Raw genomic sequence first — 19,820 nt, forward strand, 5'->3', positions numbered from 1 at the left:
CTCACTCATTGTAGAGTGCTACCGCCTGCTGTTACAGAAAGCTGATGTGTGGCAGTAAGCAAGCTGACATCTAATTGTTACATTTGACCAAGTGTTTTAATTAAGGGCAGAGTGTCTTCAAAATAAACTCTTAGGAGGCTTTGGCCCACATTCAGGAAAGCACTTAAGTCTAAGCCTTAGACTGTCCTTATTCAGGAAAGCATGTGCTTAAGTGCTTTCCTGAATGCAGATATATTCCCGTCCTGGGGCTTTAAAAGTGCACTAAATAATAAAATTTATTGCAATTTGACTTCACTGTTTTCTTGAAATATTTATTTAGCTATTTCTTTATTAAGAGTAAAGCTACTTGAATTTCATATCTTTTTAACAACCCTCACTGTTTGCTGATTGCATTCCAAGAGACAATCTGTTAATGCTGTTCCAGTTAAACTCCAGGGCATCTTCCCCCACTACCATGAAGCTGTCTTATTTTCTTGACACACTCAAGGTGTGTGTACTCTCACATAGGGTACCTACTGGCCACATACCACTCAAAATAATTTTGCATGGAGTTGGAGATCTTTAAGTCTCTTCTCCACCATATAGGTGAGAAGGATATAAAGTCAAGCTAGATCTAAACCCGCACTCATGTCTGGAGCATGCACTGAACAGTGTTCAGTCACTGCTCCTACCAGTAGTAATGCCTGCATTCTTATACCAGTATAGATGTCCCAAGTCAGAACAAAAAAGCCAAATTTCAACAAGCAGATCCTTCCCCCCCACAGCCAAAATGCAGCACCTGCATTTTACATCTCTCACAAGCTACCTCCAACACCTTCACATTGCAAACTTTAGATTTTCCTGATAGAAAGCTGATGGTGTCCAGCAGAAGGGGAAGTGTACATGAGCACAGCATGCACACAACATTCACATGAAACATGTGGTGTGCTTTGTGCTGCTTAACCGCTGCTCCTGCAGCTTCTGAAATGGGAACTTGAAACTTGGGAAATGAGGACAAAGGTGTCAAATATGTCATTACCCCTACAGCACAGTGAAGGGGGAAGCGATCACTGTTTTTCTGGTGCTCATTTGGCCCATAGTTACACTGTATCTGTCCCGCATTTCAGGACTTACATCAACAATCTGAGCCTCTTCCTGTGGTCCTGTGAAGAAGCATCAGGTATTGATCCAAGCCAGAGAGCCTCAGTGTCTCTTGTGGGGCAAGAGCCTGCTCAGACCCCATTGCTGAATTACTGACAATCTCTCACATTCTAAGGCTAGGACCAGCGACAAAATTTTCCTCAAATCAAAGCAGCAGAAGGAGTTTGCATGTTAGGTATTTTCTCTTCCCTCTGTAGCACTGAGAACAGTTCACATCCACCTGGGAACACCACCTAACAGCTGCTGCACTACTGGGAGGACCCAGGACACCAGTGACACTGCTGATGTCTCCTGCTCCCAGCACATCTTCCACAGCAGCTTGCAGCTTCTGGTTTATACTTCTTCACTCCTACTGCTTTATTTGGGGATTTTTTTTGGGGGGCAGCTGGCTGGAGTCCTGTGACCTGCGAGACATGGAGGAAAACTGGAACAGATTTCTGTGGAGCTTGCTGGACAAAATGCCTACACCACCTTTGTATTCAATAGCTCTGAGGGTCCTTGCTAGTCCTAACATGAATTTACCTTTCTAGGTCAGACTTGGGTTTTTTTGTGTACACCACCACTGGTAATGAAAGTACCAACTGTTGTACTCTAGCTTACTATCTCTGCACTCCAAGTGCATTAAAAAATGCCAAAGTGATGGAAAACCAGGACATTTAAGTGATTTAACATACTCTGCACAATACACAAAAAACTTTTCAAAGGCTGGGGAAAAAACCTGGATCATTAATTGTCCTCTGGCTACACAAAGAAACAGATGCAAATATAGGTGTCCCAACTGCTGTGACCAGCAGGTACATAATTAAGGGAACACCACATGAAGACACATGCTTAATTTGTTCAGGTGACAAGGTTAACAAAATAAGCTCAGGGAATGAATGCAACACAAGCAGAATACTTAAAAATTAAGAAAAAGCCCATCAAGATGAATCACACATCTCAGTCAAAAAAGGAATAGCCTGTTTGCTTTAAACTCAGTGATAATTGGTTTCCCCTCACCTTCCAAAAATGCATTTTAAAAAAAATAGTATTTATGGCTCAAGTTAAATCATAGCTGCTTTATATATCTGTTGTTTCAATTTTTCCTTAAGTCTTGTGTTTAAAAACAACCCAAAGTACCCCACTCTCAGCAGCCATTTCACATACACTGCATTTAAGTAAAAAGAGCAAAAGTCATTATGGTGAAATTTTGCAGGAGAGGACATTGCATGAAAAGAAAGCAGCATCATTTTCCTCAGACTTTTCTTCTGGGCACCACCAAACAGGTATCTGATCCCTCACTCCAGCAGCTGCTTGAGGATGCACAGAGGATCTCATGGATTAAAAAGGTTTCAGGGCAAATCTCCTGCCCCCATGAGCCTTGCCTGTGTGCTGCTCTCGCCGCAGTGAGGCACCATTACTAGTGTTTACATAAGTCTGAATCACGCAAACTAGGAAAGATGGAATAAGAGGTAAAATAATCAAAAGCTGCATCAGCAAGAGCTGTGGTTTCAGTCAGTGGAAAGCATTATTTTTAGAAAACCAGAATCTCTTAGTCACCATCCTTCAAATTCACTTGCCTACACATGGAAGAGCCCTCTCCCTGGTCCAGTTCCTTCCTCCTTCTCCAGAGTTTCTCCTCTCCTTCGTGCCCATGAAATCAGGCATGCACAGGCAGCACAAGTGATTTGCTGGACATGACTCATCCATGACCAGCTGCTGCATTTACTACAACTCTGGTGGAGCCTTCATATTTTGCTTGTGATTGTATCCAACATTCCAAGGGCTGGCTTTTTTCAGGGGTCTTCCCCAGTTGTGATTCACATGTACTTCAGCCTCAGATAACCAAAGCAACTTTCGCAGTTCAGCTACCCCAGAAAGTACTCCAGCATTTTTTTTTTTCTCCTAGAGTTCATCTTGGGTTTATTCAACAAGAAAGGGAGGAAGTAGCAACGTGTGCCCTTCATGCTACACACAGCGGCAGGCAAATAGCCTGCAACCCAATCAGAGATTATCTGAATTGCTGGATAATTGACTTGAAAGCTTGAATTGAAATCTGGGATGGCAGATCACAGGCACTTCTGCTGAGCATTCCCCTCTTCCTCCTTTGCTTCCCGCTTAGCCTGAACACACCCGCATACTCGGGGAACTCGTGCTGCAGCAGAGGGCGAAGCAAAACCAGTGGAGACCTCTGCTACATCGGCCCTGACACTGAGCATGTGGCAGGGAGCAATAAGACATCAACAAGGTGGATCCCACCAGGACACTGTGGCAGAGCGCTGGCCAGGTGTTATTCAGCAACCAGCTCTTGTCTGCATGACTTCCTGATGTGACTTTTCCCACCTGATCCATGGGATCCAGAACAGACCTCGAGTAACTTCCCACAGGCAGGAAGGCAGTGGGGCAAGGAGACAAACCATGAAACCCACAAAGGGCAGCAAGCATCTCCTTCCAGGCCACTATGACCTGGGCTTAATACACAATCCCTAACCTCAACTGAGGTTTTGTCTGCACGTGCTGAGGGCAAGTTTTGCTGTCCTTTCTCCTCAAAGAGCAGCAGTGAAATCTTTTCTCTGGTAACTCCTGCCTCTGACTCTGGCACAAGGCTGCACTTCCAGCAGGAAAATTGCTGTTTGATATTAAAGCCTCCGCAGTCTCTTAATAGTCCTTCATATTTTTTGTAGCTTCATACAGTTTTAGAAAATTTTAGAAAATTTTACAATAATGAGTTTATTCAACTATGATATTTCTCTCTTCTCGATTGCTGAGAGGATCTGTAGTACAAATCCAGGTTTTCTTCCATCTCAAATTGGTACAGTGCAAAGCCAAGAATACATATATTGCTAGCTGGAAAATAAAGTGCCCTTGATTCCTAACTTTATTTTGGACAGTTCACTCCAAGTTATTAAAAGCCAAATTCAGTAGTGAGAAAATATATATAGCTTCAACTGTTTTGTGTGGGTTTAAAGTACTATTTGCTTTATGACTAAGAGATTCAATAATGCATATATTTACATAAAAATAGTTTTGACATTTAAGTTAACTTCTTGCCAAGCTTGCAAAAATGGAAATGTAAAAAGCATAAGCACAGAAATAAGCCCCTATACTGTAAGTCTGCTATTTACGGGTAATTTTTTTCCCTTGGCAATAATACCTGAACGGTATGTTTTATAGCACCAGACCTAGCCACTCTGAGTCAATTTGGTGTTTATGGAACGTGGCAGACTGACAGTTTGAGATTTAAATGCTCCATGCCAGCCTGTAGTTGAGCCGGGGTAGGGGCTAGGAGAGTTTCCAGTACCCAGGCCACTGATAGACCCCCAGTTGTGCTCTGCAGACATGACAAAAACCCATGATGGCATGAGTCCAGTACACAGCCACGTGAACACCCAATTATTCTTCAAGCCCCAGGAGGCTTCTGAAGAGGGTGGCACCAACCCATGCTGCACAAGAGCGCGGAATGAAGCACCTACCACAAATCAAAGCCCCGGAATGGCTATAAAATGCCCAAAACTTTAAAACTGATGCTGTTCAAAAGTGTCTTACTCTGCTAGCTCTGGGGATGACCATACAGCAGCCCTGAGATAATGGATTTGATGGACAGGAGAGGTTGGAAACGATCTTTTCTACTACAGTAACCAAAATTCTTTTTTTTTTTTTTTCCCAGAGCAATTAGTCAGCTCAAGGATGTCAAAATATATAACTGGGCCATGAGACAAATTACAGTCTAAGTGCTGCTACTTTGCCAATGACCTAGCAGGCTTGACCCTGAGATTTCTAATGTTTGAAGTCTCATGTTCCTTGTTCAGTATTGCAGTACTTCTAAAGACATTTTAATTAAGTGACAGGCTAACCTACCTGCATGGATTCTTCATATATATAAACAAATAACAACAAAGCCCAGACAACCAAATGGGTGATATATTGCTATAAAAGAGAGAAATATAAAATACATACCAATACATTCATCAGGCTTTTGGCTGCCAATTCACTCTTTTGCAAAAATTCATGACAACTGGCTCATCAATACTCTGACTGTCCCAGCTGAATGGTCTAACAATCAACAGTAATCTTTACATTCTAAGCATCATAAATAGATGAAAACATATAAACAGATACAATTATTCAGAGCTAAGGATAGTTTTGATCCTTACTGCAGCCTCATGTGTTACATATTTTCTTCTGCTGTGATCTCACTAGCAATGCATCACTGTTTTTAACCACTCTGAGCACTGATTCTGCACTCAGCAGCTGTGTTTGTTTACAGGGCTAGAAATTAGCACAGGACAAATGGACTTCATCCAACTGAAATTTTATTTTGCCATTTTCCACTACACTTCACAATATATTGGTCCTCATAGACCAATTATGTATTTGCCACTGACGCTGGCCAAGGAGAGTGCATAAGTAAAGATGGTATTCACTAATACTAGATAGGGACGCTTTTATTGCTCCAAATGTGGCCTACCTAATTACTAAGCACAGCCCAGTCACCTGTGGCCAGGAAAGTCCACTACTGTATTGTCCATACATTTTTTTCACTAGGAACATAAAGAACATCATCATAATCCATCCTGCACTTTGCAACCTGCCAGCTTAGTAAGAGCAATGAAATGCAGCGATATTTTATATTTAAAGGGACCTGCCTGTGCCCTTCACACTTATCCTGGAGCTCCCAAAGCCAATTCCAAAAGACTGTAAACCAAATTCAGACAAGCCAGCCCTAATATAATTTTCCATTTCAACATTCATGTGCTTTTTTCATTGACATATTTTTCAAAACAAACAAAAAAGCAGCCCTTTGCCCCTGTGCACTTTCCATTTCTTTGACCATTACCTTACCACAGACCTGAGGGGTGCTTCAGTTCCCCCCACCCCCGCTCTAGAATAAACTGTTAAAGAGGAATTACTGAATTCTCTGGAACATGGTGACAAACACACTTGCCAAGTTCTCACACACCTGAAGATAAGTGTAATTTTAAATGCTCGCCCTAGTTATTCAGAATACCTTTATAAGCATTTCCTATTTATGTTAGAATTCACACAAGAGACAATCATAAAGTGCATTAAGTTGTAGTTGTAGACTTTATGCTGCTAAAAATACTCTGGTTGTACCTTAAAAAGTGTATTTTAGAGAAACTACCAAATAGTCCCTCAGGCACCAAGCAAATATCCACAGCTAATCTGTCAATTAAACAAATAAGCCCTGATCAAGCAACTCTCTGGAAAGAATAAAGTTAAAAGTACTATGCAATCTCTTGAAATATGTTTTTTTGGGGACTGAAAAAGCCCAGGAACATTTGCAGAGCATTTTGTTTCTAAGGAACTGTCTCTCACTATTTTTAACTTTGTTTTATGCAACAAACTCTGATCATTTAAAATAATAGCAATGATGATGTTCTGACATCACAAGACGCATGAAGAACCCTGTCAAAGTAATATATTGCATTCTGCCGTGTAATTATGTTATGTTGGAGCAGAGTGTTGGAAAACTTAGTATAATCATTAGCCGTGCTGAATGTTTTGATTGTCAGACAGGTTGTATATGATGCAAATATATGACTCAGAAATGATTTCACATAAACATTTTGGTAACAGTAATCTGACTCATAACCTCCAACATAGAAAATAACAAGCTGCACAAAACATCTGTGCGCTCTGAGCAACCCCAGCTTGCAGCAACCTTCACAAGACTCCCAGCACAGAGAGACCAGAGGTCCTGTCCCTGAGGACCTGCAGCTGAGAGATGTTGACACCTACCTTTCCAAAAAGAGTCAGAGAATGAGCAAAAAGTGCTGTCATTCTCACCAGGGATCCCTGGCAAAGAGCTGTGATAGTTTATGCCATCTGATAGCCTGCCCAGTGGGCATCGCTTGATTTTGGTGCACAATTAACAGGGCTGAGATGGGAGGAAAGGTTTGTTGTTATTCCACCCCAAAGCTTCACCACGTCAAGTACAACACAATACACAATTATTCTTCTATTTATTTTTTCATTCATTAGGAGACGGACAGCTTCTTTCACAGCCCCCTTCTGAAGACAAATGTGCAGTCTTGAGTGACAGGGAGGATTTACCATGTGTTATTTCAGAGGAGGTTTGCCATGTTTATTCTGGAAAGTGCCATGAATTAATGAACTATCTCTTCAAGCTTCAGTGCATGGGAGCTGCCAGCTCTCTGGCTGCCAGAAGAAACAGACTGTTTTGGGACCCCATAAAACTGTTTTTACTGAGACTAGAGATAGCAAAAGTATCAGGCAGACCCAATCCCAATAGCTTCTGAAATATAAAGAAGTCATTATACCAACTTCAGCTGTTACACTGTATTTTTATGGAGGGTTTCTCAACAAAACTGTCAGTTAACTCGGAAGGACATCTACTATTAGCTTCCCTTCAGCACAGGCATTACCAAGTCAAACAAACCTTTATTAAGCTCTCCAACAGTTTCAAGTGAAACACGTGCTGCTAGCCTGTGCCTTCTTTCATCTTTCCTATCTTCAGCTGTTGGCAAGGATGTCTGAAGAGCCATGTCCCTAATGGAGCATGGCTGCAGAAGGCACAGATTATGCAACACTGATGAGCAAGGTTGACAAGCAAGAAGAACTAAAGCCTAAGCCAGGTGAGAACCTGTGGGCTCCAGCTAATTCATGCTGCCACCTGAAAAAAAGACAGGTTTCACCAAATAAGACCCTCTTGTTCCACTGGCTCCATGAGCCCTGGAGGACTGGCCAGGTCAGTAAAACAGCACGTAGGCTCATGGCGAGATTGCAGGATTGGAAGCAAGAATTTCAGGGACCTCATCACAGCCCTGGTCCCGTCATTACCTCTGAACCTCAGCTTAGTCATTTGGAAAATCAGTATAAGAGTGATTTACATTTGTTAGCGTGCACTGTGAGATTTCAATGCTTATGAAGTGTTTTGAAGTTCTCAATAAGACACAGAGCAGCACCTTGATGTTGTCTAGCAAGTAACGAGCATTACATATCTTGCAGAATGGAACATTTTTGGATAGCACAGCTGCTACAATCATTAAAGTGTAAAAACTATCACATGCAAGAGACAAGACACAGACATCTCAAAGAGAAAATCTATTGTAGTATATTAAACAAATGTATTTTCTCTCCAGCTATCTTCCACAGCATAATAAGTTGGAACTTCCTTAAATATGAGAATTCTCCTTTTTTTTTTAAGTCTCCCTTCATTTCTTTTCACTCCCTTCCCCTTCTGCCTTTTTTCTTTGTGGGTTTAATAAAAAAAAATATTAAAGAGCAAGCCAAGAGATTCACAATCACCAAAGCCTACAAAACATACAGTGAATTTTGGCAGGACATGTATGTTTATCCTTTTCATATGCTGTTTAAATTATTTTTATAAACAAGTCATTATCTTGCATAGCCACTGCTTGGTCCCTTTCATGTCAAAGATGTTTGATGTTACAATAATTAGGCAAAAAGGTCTGCATGCTTGAAATGCTGTCTCAGGATGACAGTTTGTGGGCAAGAGAGGCTGCTGCTTTTCTAAAATGAAGGATTTCTTTGCCAACCTTCATCATTTATGTTGAGCACCTGAATTCTGTACTTGTGGATCAAATATTTGTATAGATATTAAAACATTAATTTCAAGCCAGGCTTAAATTTTAGACCTATCCTCCTACTATTTTGCATCAAAATTCTGCATGCATGTCAAGCCTTGCACAGAAGCCTCTACCTGCTTGCACACAAATGTTTTGAAGAACCAGGCTTAGCATCATTATGAAGATTCAGGTACATAAAATGTGTGTAAGGCTTCTTCCTGCACCACACCACCAGTGTGGCCAAAAAAAGTGAAGAAATGTGAATGGGAAGCCCATGGTAAGTAACATAGGATATGCCTCCACCTTTTTTCCTGCAGAGCATCTGGAAATTAAAGACTGCTGCCTCGACCTCTGTTCATTCAAATTTGAACAGTGGGACCTTGCACCTTTGTGCCATGAGGAATTAAAGCTCTGACTACTTCTTTAATCCTTCATACAGAACCTTTAACCAGATATTTTAAAGCAGTTAAAAAAATAGGGAAGTTATGCTGCAGCAAGTGTTCATGTTCAAACAACTTTCTATTATTACAGAGTTTACAAAGGCAGAGGCAGACAAGTCTTTTGCATCTTGTACACATTAATTACAGTTAAACCGTATTTTCCAACTTATTGGATAATTTTATTCCCTGTAAAAAGACTGGAATTGACTGCTCAGAGTTTTACTCTTCCGGATTTCTCTCTCAAATGGTCTGGAAAGCCCAGGAGAGACAAGGATGCAAGAAGGCACATCTGTTTCACTCCACGTCTGCTGACCCTTTTCCCCTTCCAACACCTCTTGGCTTACGTGTGCAACTATCAGACCCTGCTCATAAGCTCTAATCTGTTCTCATTTTTTAAGTGCTCTTTGTTGCCTGGTGTGGAGCTTAACACTTGTGCTTCAATAGACATTATGTCACCCTTTAGCCCTTGTACAAACAGAGTGTCTAATACCTTGACCATACACACCCCGCAAACGTGATGCAGCGAGCGACAAGATAAGAAAGCTGCAGCAGTACACTTCAACATAAACATCTCTGTGCATGCTTTAAACACAGCACATTTTACAGCCTGCATTTGATAAAAGAAACTGCAGATATCTGTTTGACAAGATTTTTGGTTGAACAAGTATATATTTGCTAAAAGAGTGCTTCAAATAGCCAATTCATACATTTCTCCCACTGTAAACAACCATTAACAGACATGGAATAACACATCTTTGGAATACTGTTTGAAAACACTCATTTACTATCCGGAAATTTGACTCTTCAGAACAAGTGTTAACACTGTCTTGATTAATTTGTAAAGCTATTCAAGCCATGAGTACATCTGCACATACAGTATATTTCCAATACTGTGCTTCTGTTTTCATTTTCAAAATGTTTTTATTTACACACTAATATTTGACCTATGAATGTTCCAAGTTTGTATGGAGCCAGCTGTTCTAAATTCTGGCTATACTGAGCATTCGTGCAAAACATCAGGTGATATCACTGGATATTTTTAAGGGGAAAGTTCACAGGAAAGCAGTTATGTATTCTTGTGATTAACACCACATTGGATCAAAACAGTCATGTCTAGCTCTCTGAAAAATACAGCTACTGTTTTAGTTAGCAGAACACTTCGGCTCTGTCTACATTATCCTTTTTTGCCAAAAGTTCCCACTGTTGCTACCACTGATTCAATTCTGTCATTGTGCTACGATGAACACTGCTACGTAAAATAAAAAGAGCTGAAAGCAGCGCTGTCAAAACCTTTGTGCCCTTAAAAACAAAAAAAAACCAAAAAAAAAAATCATCTCATTATATCACAAAAAAAAACCCAAAAACCAACTAACCCAAAACCCAAACAAACAAAAAAATCTATTCCAAAACTCTGCCCAACACTACAAGACTGTTTCTTAAGTAACTGAAAGTTCAGGAAATGCCAGCCCCAATCCACTGCAGGTTTTTGGAATCAAAGTCTATTACAAGGTATTGAACACCCCTGCAATCCCACAGGGACTCAGCTTCTTTAATTAAGCTTTGTTCTCCTGTGACAGCCCCACAGCAGCTGCAGCCCCATACCCTTTCCAAAGCCCCTGTGTGGGAGCCTGTCCTGGGTGCAAAGCACCAGGTCACTTAGTGTGCTCCTGCAAGTGCTGCAGCTCTGCAGAAGGCACCACTCCTCATCCTCTGCCAGCCACAACTGAAAAAAAGATAGACAGAAACGACTCACTGAATGTTTTTCAGGCATGTCTCCTCACCTTCAGCATATCACAGCTACAGAATCCCAGTCCAGAGTGTCCTCTCAACTACCACTTAGAATTCCAGGCAGCTTGGGGTGGAAAGGATCTTCAAAAGTCATCCAGACAAACCCCTGCCATGGGCAGGAACATTGTGCAGTAAGACAAATTGCTCAAAGCCCCACCCAACCCGACTTTGAACAGCTCCAAGGAATGGGGCATCCACAGATCCTCTGGGGAACCTGTTCCAGTGTATCACTACTTGTGTTTGAAAAAAATTCTGCCTTATATCTAATCTCTTTGAGTTTAAAACTGTTTCCCCATTGAACAGAGAATCTACGTGTGACCCAACAGCAGGACCCAAGAATCAGGGGGGGCAGAAAGACAGCTTTCCAGCCTTTAACCTCCATCTCCCAGGCTCTGAGGTCTGATACCTGCTGTAACAAATGGGACTCTCATATGCCCATAAACCATAATTCCATTTGGGCAATAGTGCTTGCTCTTTTGCTTCACACTGCTATATAAATGGTCAAATGGAAATGTCAGATGATTAGTAGGTGGGCTGTACTTTACCACATAGCTGTGCATCTGTTGGGATACAGCAGAAACACACAATGGGACTGTTTACATCCCAAGTAAATCATACCTTCCTCTAACCCCCTACAAGTTAGCAATGAGGCAAGATGACCTAAAAGGAATCGTGACTCCATGGCATGGAAAGTCTAAACACCACCTTCCTTCCTCCTAAATCACAAACACCGCTTAGAAGTTTATATTTAAAACTACAAGAGAGAGTGTAACCACTGCAATGCACAGGGCTAGACCCAGCAAGGATCCACAGCTCCTTGGCAGAGGTACAAACCTGCAGCAAGCAGTCCCAGCAGGAGCTCAGCACAAGACATCCATGACAGCTGCCCAAGTGATTTTCTGCTAAAGCCATGTTGAGCAGGAAGAAAACTGCCTAAAGAAAACCTTTTTATAAGATGTGGTTTAGCTTCAGGTTTTTTTTTTTGTTTTTTTTCTGAGGGAAAGAACTAGGAAGTTCTGCTTTTATTTTTAGGAAAAAAAATTAAAACCAACCAAACAAAACACCAACCCAGCCCCACACCTGGGTTTCTAATTCAAAATGCAAATTTTCATTTATTTACAGATTAAAAATTTGGCTTGAAGTAGCAAAGACTGGTTTGGCAATACTAGCTTTTTACAATTACAATAAATTGCTGTTGTTATTGTTGTTGCTGGAAGGAAAATTTTGTGTGAAATGTTGAAGCCTAACACTGTAAATTTTCAAGCTCTGAAAAGCTTTCACAAGACAGAGAATAATCCTACTAATGTCACACTGTCTGGTTCCAGTAGCTTAGTCCAGATGACAGTGAGACTCAGATAAATTGCTTATATGAACATGACCCTCCACTAATTTCAACAGGACAGGTTTTGAAGAGCAGCATTTCTAGGAGCCACACATCTTCAAGTGCTCCTAGCCAAAGGCAGAAGGATGACTCCAGTCCCTCAAATTCCAGGTCCAGATGAGCCAAGGACTTCTAAAAGACCATTTGCCCTTTCTTTAATCATGTTTTCAGGTAACTTCACACTAGCAGGCAGCTCGCAAGCACCAGCTACTTCAAGGAGTTAACATAAATGAGGATCTCAAGCTGCATCAGTTGAACAGCAAATATAAGGCTGCTCTTTGGCACTTGGGAATCTGTCTTGGCATCAAAGCCCACTATACAAGGCTTGGCAGAAGTCAGTAAACTCATTCCAGTTTATCATCAGCTTCATGATTTCTAACATTGGCCTGCTCTGGACACACATGGAGGACACTGCTTACATGCCGAGCAAGTGAGGCTGTACACAGCCAGCTGGCAGCCCAGCCAGATCTGCAGCATCACACACTCCAGTTATTCCCTCTGAGGAGATGTCTTGACCTATACAACACGTGGCCAAGAGTATAAACAGATGGGATGACAGTATGAATGGTACGGTCCCATCAATACAATCACACAACATCCCTGATACATCTTGGTTGCCTAATTTCCTATCTCCCAACAGCAAGCATGTACTCGTAAAAGGCAGGTGGGCTGATCAAAATCCTTCAGATTAAAAAAAAAAAAAAAAAAATCACATGCTTTAGAAACACATGTAAGGATGTTGGAGCGCTGCTTCCCTCCTGTGAAAAGCTGTGCAGAACAAAGGCATATTGCTTGCACCTAAGATGCTATGGATTTGTGCAACATTATTCCTTGAAGGAAATCTGGTAGGTGACCACTGCCAAAAAAGATGAAAAGCCTGTTTGTAAGACATCACATCCATAAGGTGCTGCTTCACAGGCAAGGATACAGAGAGAGAGACAGAGTACTTGAGCAACAAATCTTCCATTTACCTCCAAGCAACTTCCTTGCACTGAAAGGGAGCACCCTTGCCCTAACAGACACCTGAAGTCTTGAAGGTAAGATGGGGATTGCCTGGAGTTTGGGGATTCAAAAATAGAAGAGGCTTTTCACCACAACTCCAATTCAGATAGTGCTGAAGTTTCAGTGCTGACTGCAGGAGTGCCTGGCAAAAGGTGAGCTTCCCCTCAACCTTTTGCATGAAGCCCTCCCAAGGGACCTGTGTGTCTTACCATAGAAGAGAAAACCTTCTCTCCAAAAGTAGAGATACTGTGTATCAGCTCTGTTAGTCTGCCACAAAAAGCCACAACGCTGAATAGCCGGGTGCCACACCCCAAAGCACACCTTTTATGATCCTTATCTCTGTCGGGTTTGATGGGTTCAGACTTTTCCTGCACAGCCATCAACGGCCTCAGATTTGGGTCACAGCAGAATAAACTCAGACTGCCACTAAATTCCTTGGGTTTGATTGTAGGAAGTGCATGGCGGTTTTTCCTCTCAGTGTGGATGCCAGGATAGAAAGACATGGGTGAAGACCATGTTCTGACACCGGATTGCTTCACAGCACCTTTCATGATATGAAAATAGTTCTGGATGCAAGTAAAGTAGCAAAGACTTTAAGAGTTTTGTTTTCTGCTGCTTCACACAGCATCCACTACTCTGAAGACACCAGCTGGTGAAACAGAGGACGCAGCGCAGATCCCCTTCATATCAGCACTGATGTGCCTGAGAACACTAGGGCCAAGCTGTCAATCCAGCATCCCTGCCTCAAGAGGGATCTCCATACCAACCCCTGGCTGCTCTGCCAAGAGGAGATAACCTTATCTCGTGCCATGAGGAAGGTACACTTTCCAGATAGGAAATACTGATAGATGTTATTCTCCCAACAGTACTGTGTCAAGACACACCACGCATTTATATCAAGGCTTCTCCTACAAGAACAGCTGAACAGTTTCACAAAAATGCCTGCTGGCCCACAGTGCACTCCCCCACCCCAGCCCCATAACCCTGCTGTACAGCCATTTCCACTGCACAGAAGTTTGGTACCCTGCTTCATCAGTAAATCCATGCAGATGTTTCCATCTGTGCTAGCTATCCAGACTTCCTATGTGGGAAATGAAAGGAAACAGGCACTTGTCAGATGCCTCATCCTAATGAAAACACCCAATATAGACACTTCTAGGATCATCTTTCCAAAGAGACCAGATTTACCAAGGACAGGTTATGTTTTCTGTCAAATTATTTTTTGGTATTTTAACTGGTAAATTAAATTTATTATCTAAGTTATCTGAACTGGTTTATATCTCGTGTGATTTTGCTTGTAATGGGAACAAAAAATTATTTCTCCTTCCTGATACTTCTCTCCAGGTGCTTTATAAAACTAAATGCTAAGCACCTCCTGGAAACACCAAGCTCCCCCTTAATCAGCCCCTCTGAGAATCATTGCCCACACCCTGCAAACCCATACTATGATACAGACATCACCAGATAAGCAAGATAAATCCCAGACTCCCCATTTCAAAGGCTGATATTTCTTCTTGTCCTTGTAAGACAACAACTCTCTGTGTCTGAAGAACCTCCACACCCCTGTGACCTTCCTTTTTCACTTTAAAATTAAAAAAAAAAATTAGAAACAACCTCCAAGAACACCATCACTTTTAAGACTGGTATAAGCCTGCACTGCCTGAATAATCTGAGACCTAACCAAAGCCCCTCATCTTTGCAAGACCTTTGCAAAAAGGACTCATACCCTGAGCACATATGGAAACAGACTTCCCCAAACAGAAAACACATCTGCTGTGTCCCCAGACTGAAGGATGTAGGTTGGTCAGGAAGGGCTGGAGTCCTGCATATTTAAAATCAGCAGTGACTACAAGCTAGTGACTCTTTTTGGGCTACAGGGCTGGAAAAATTAAATGTGCTTTTATAAGAACATCGACACCTGCACACTTTCATGACAAAGTAGGACTCCTCTGAGCAGCTGACCTAGATGATGAGTTTCCAGCACAACAAGATGCATCAAACTTCTGTCTGGCTCTGAGCTGCAGCACAAGCAGCATCAGCACCTAAAGGCAGGTCACCCACACTGATTTGACACCCACACAGTCGCATGCACCTGCATCCCCAGGTGATACCATACACTCCTCACCCTAAGAGCCCTCACCCAGCAAGGGCCCCTCACATCTCTTTGGTAGTAGTCCCTTCAATAATGGAAAGGGAAATCTTCAAGGTTGAACACAAAGTTCTTCAGAAGTCAATTTTAACTGAACAGAAGTAACTATGTATGGCCACATGCAGAAAGCCCCAACCAAAAAATTCTGGCAATGTCCACTCATAAGCAGACTCCAGCTGTGAGTTTTCAGGGTTGTTTGACACGTACCTTATTGGAATAGTCAGTGTGCTTGAAATCAAGAATTATTCCCTTTCTGCTGTGATCCCACCATGTTTTACTGCATTTCTGACTTCATTTAATAAGCTACTTTGACAGATCACAAGCTGGCTTTCTCCCATCGAGCCTTTGGTTTCTATACTGGAATATAACCTTAGGCTTCCTCTAGTTTTCTGACCTGAATTGCTGTTAAATGGAAAAGTGGATGTCAATAGATAGGTGAAAGACCATTAAAAAATCCCTGGTATGTCAGAGAAGCCACAGAAAACAGCCAAACAGCTGTTCAGTCCCAGCCCATCGATTTGTCAACACTCTGGTAACAAACAATCACATTAAATGACATTACGGTTTACGACTCGGGATTTGGAAGTTGATGAGAAATTTCTACAGTTGATTCATGCTTCCTGAGACGCATAACTAGCATTGCAATTGCACTATTTTGCTACATTACATGAATAATTTTCCTTGTTACATAAGTGTCTAGATCCAAATAATCAGAACTGATTTGAATCATACGAGTGGAAGGAGTTATTATACTTTCAGATTTACAATCTAATACTCTCCTGGTGCTTTATAAATAGCTAATTACCTTCTAAAACACCACATGCCCACACTTATCCCTGAAACCAGCTCTTTTGGGAGCTGCCTAGCCCCTTGCAGGCACCTTGTTTAACATCCCTCAAGTAAAATGTGCCATGGGGGTTGCTTACAGACAGCTACAGCCAGCACACTTCTTAAATTCACAGCTCCAGCTCCAGGTCCTGAAAGTCCCCAAGGCAAAGAACAGAGACAGCAGCAGCAGCTGCTGTAGTCAAAGGACAGAGAGGCTAGGGGAGGCTGGGAGGGACGAAAAACAGAGGCAGGTGCCCTTTGGACTTGAAACCTGTACAGTATTTCCCAGATGTCAGCTTCTGACCTGAGAACTGCTTTCATTGATGGACAGTTTCAGAATGTCTCAAGTGCATCCAAGCTCTCAGATGGCAGCACCACTGAAACATTCCCGAGCTGACTTTAAACAGGACATCTGAGACCCCGACACGTCCACACCTGCGGTACAAGGGGGCAACAGGGCTCCATGCGCCTGGAAGGTCTGAGCACCTAAGGCAGCTCAGCTGTACCCATACAGTTGTGGTCGCCTCGCCTCAGTTTCAATGTAGACAAATCCTTGAACAGCTGTTTGCAACTCTTGTGACCTACTACATGATTTCCATCAGGTACAAAAATTAATCAGCTCTTGTTCTAGGTGCACACAGCATGGTACAAAGCTAATGAACACCTGAACCAGCACTGGGAGCTCTGAGAAATTTCCTGCTGAAGTGACATATCTCTGCTCCAAACGAGTAAACATACAAGTAGGGTTTGGTTGTTTTGTTTTTTTAAAAAAAAAAAAAAAACAAGACAAGCTGTTGTCGTTCTGGCACACAGCTCTGGCAACACAAGTAAAAAGGCAAAGTTTTCAGCTGACGGGCTAAAACACTTGAGCTTCACAGGAATTCCCTAAAAAGGAACTGTAATTTGCCAACTGAAATATTTTCATTCGTCACATTAGGCTGAATCTAATTACACTCTTCCCTAACAATTGCATAGTACTAAGAGCTCCTTTAAGTAAAAAAGCTTAATGACTTTCCCACTGCAATGCCTGCCTCAGAGCCCTTGACGTCGCTGACAGGATGATTTGTTTGAAGAGCAGGTTGACGTCTAACAGAATTTAATTCAAGATTTCCAGGTGAAACAGATTTTATCGTGTTCCCATGCTCAATCACCAGAATAATGTACACAGAGTTGCATATTTACCACCACACTACCTCTGATCCTTAAAATTAAAACAACAAAAAATATATATATTTTTTTTTAAGGGAAAGACGAGGACACCGTGAAGCAGCGTGGCTATACCTTGTTCAAGCCCAAAAGGCATCTCTGCGCTGCTGGACATTGCACAGAGTGAGTGCAACCTGTACTCTAGCATAACCCCAGCTCTGCTGCCCAAGAAGACGAGCAGGGTGTGTTTAATTCTGAACTACAAGCTCTGACCACTACCATCAGAACACAATTCTTCTTTTTTATTTTCTTTCCTTCCTCTCACGTGCCCGCTCCCAAGGTTTTGCATGCTGGAGTATATCATTATTTTACTGTTTGCGAGAGGTTTTGCCCTTCCCCGAAGTGAGCTGCCCTCCTGGCCGAAACCCGCGCAGTCCAAGGTGGGTCCCAGCCGGCCAAGCCCCGACTCTGTCGGACCCCACCGGGGAGCGGCCGCCCGTCCCCACTGCCCGGGCCAGGGGCGTCCGTGGGACGAGCGAACGGCCGGGCGGGCTCCGCGCAGCCCAAGATTCTCTCCCTGCTTCCCTCACTCACCCAGGTTGACGAAGCTCATGACCATGTCTGCGTCGTTGAGGAAGGCGCTGTCCTGCGGACTGGGCAGCGGCGGGGCAGGGGTCGGCGGGCGGCCCCCGCCGCCCTCCGCGCCCTCGGCCAGGGAGTGGTAGAGGTCCAGCATGAAGCGCGGTGCCGCCGTCAGCCGTCCCAGCGGCGGGGCCAGCGGCTCCCGCGGCAGCGGCCGGGGGCGGTGGGGCAGCCCCAGCACCGAGAGAATCTCCCGCTGCATCTCCCGCTTCTCGTGCGACTTCAGCCGCCGGTAGAGGAAGCCCGAGGCGGCGGCGGGCGGCGGCTCCCCGCCCTCGGCGGGCAGCGCGGGCTCGGCGGGGCGGCAGGCGCCGCTCAGCAGCGCCCAGCAGCAGCACAGCCAGGCCAGCCGGCGCGGCATGGCGCTCGGCCGGGCGCGGGCGGGCGACGTCCCCGCTCCCCGCTGTCCCCGGGGGCTGCCCGCCGCCCTCCAGCCCTGCCCCCCCGCGGCGGGTTCGGCCCGGGCCGGCCGGGGGCGGCCAGGCCGGGGGGGCTCAGCGCTCGCCCCCGCCGCGCATGGCCGCCCGCGGGGCACCGCGCTGCGGAGCCCCCCGCGCCCGGCACCGCTCAGGTGCGGCGGGGCCGCCCCCGGCCCGCTCCGGCCGCTCAGTTCGCCATGCCCCTGCCCGGGGGATCCGCGCCGGGCCGCGGGGGCTGCGTACGGGGGGAGAAGGAGCAGGGTGAAGAGCGGCAAACTTTTCTCGCTGCCAGGGAGCGAGAGAGAGAGAGAGAGAGCGAGCGAGCGAGCGGCTCCTGCGGCTGCAGCCCCGGTCCCCGCGGGCTGGCCGGAGCGCGGCTGCTGGCAGCGAAGGCAAATCAGCAGCGCGCCCGCCTCTCGGCGGGGCGGGCGGCCGCTCCTCCGGGGCGGGGAGCGCCGCAGGTAGCGCGGCCCCGAGGGGGCAGCCGAGCAGGTTGAGAAGCGCCAGCCCCGTCAGATGTCACCGGCTCGCCGCGCTGGAGAGGCGCTCCGCCAAACTCTGCCGGCTAGTTTCTTGTTAAAGGAAGGGTTTCGGCCACCCCTCCTGCCCCCAGCGGGTGTTGGCTATTTGTCCTGAAAATAGGTGGAGGTTTCTAAATCTGAATAAGCGTTGCGGTTCATTTTAGCAGGTTACAGCATACTACACAGCTTTTTTTTTTTTTTTTGTATGTTTGTTTTTAGGAGTGTCTTACAGAGCTGAATAGGGAACTGTGGTACATGGCTGGGTGTACCCAGGTACCCCCCGCCAGCCCTGGTCGATGGAGTACCTGTTTGCATCCTGTGAAGAAGGCTATACTGCCAGAAAAGAGCATACCGCTTCCTACAGTAATGCTGCAGCTCTGATTTCATCGCTTTCATCAAAGAGTGAAAAGAAAAAAGAAAACCCTAACCCAGACACCATCTAACACGCCGATAATAGCAGTTTGGTTGAGCGAGAGGCAGCTCTCCCATACCCTGATCTCTGACTTCATGGATCTTCCTCGGATTGGATGAGTAAACCCAGTCTAGTCTCACTGAAATCAATGCAATTGCTCTAGGTTCGAACTGGGATAATTTCAGAGGAGTTGGCCTAAGAATAATATCTGGATCATTTGAAGTCACTGGCAAAATTTCCATTAACTTTATTAGAATCAGAATCTGGCAATAAGCTCATACTCAGCTTCCCAGAGACACAGCTGAGAATATTCAGGACGGAATAGAGTATTTTCAGAAGTGAAGGTTACACTGAGCCATCACATCTCTGAAAACAAGGTTACAGATGTGTGCTTTAACTGCA

At 44.3% G+C, this 19,820-nt stretch overlaps 1 protein-coding gene across 1 annotated transcript in view; it reads right to left on the minus strand.

The window, feature by feature from the left end:
* The window catches only part of BMP6 (bone morphogenetic protein 6), an 86,276-nt gene extending 67,849 nt beyond the window's left edge, over positions 1-18,427 (minus strand). The window contains exon 1 of the mRNA XM_062491058.1: positions 18,019-18,427. Coding sequence (XP_062347042.1) covers positions 18,019-18,427 — 409 coding nt within the window. The remainder of the gene's footprint in view (positions 1-18,018) is intronic.
* Between the last annotated feature and the right edge of the window lie 1,393 nt (positions 18,428-19,820).

The sequence above is a fragment of the Cinclus cinclus genome, chromosome 1, assembly GCF_963662255.1.
Source record: "Cinclus cinclus chromosome 1, bCinCin1.1, whole genome shotgun sequence".
NCBI lineage: Eukaryota > Metazoa > Chordata > Aves > Passeriformes > Cinclidae > Cinclus > Cinclus cinclus.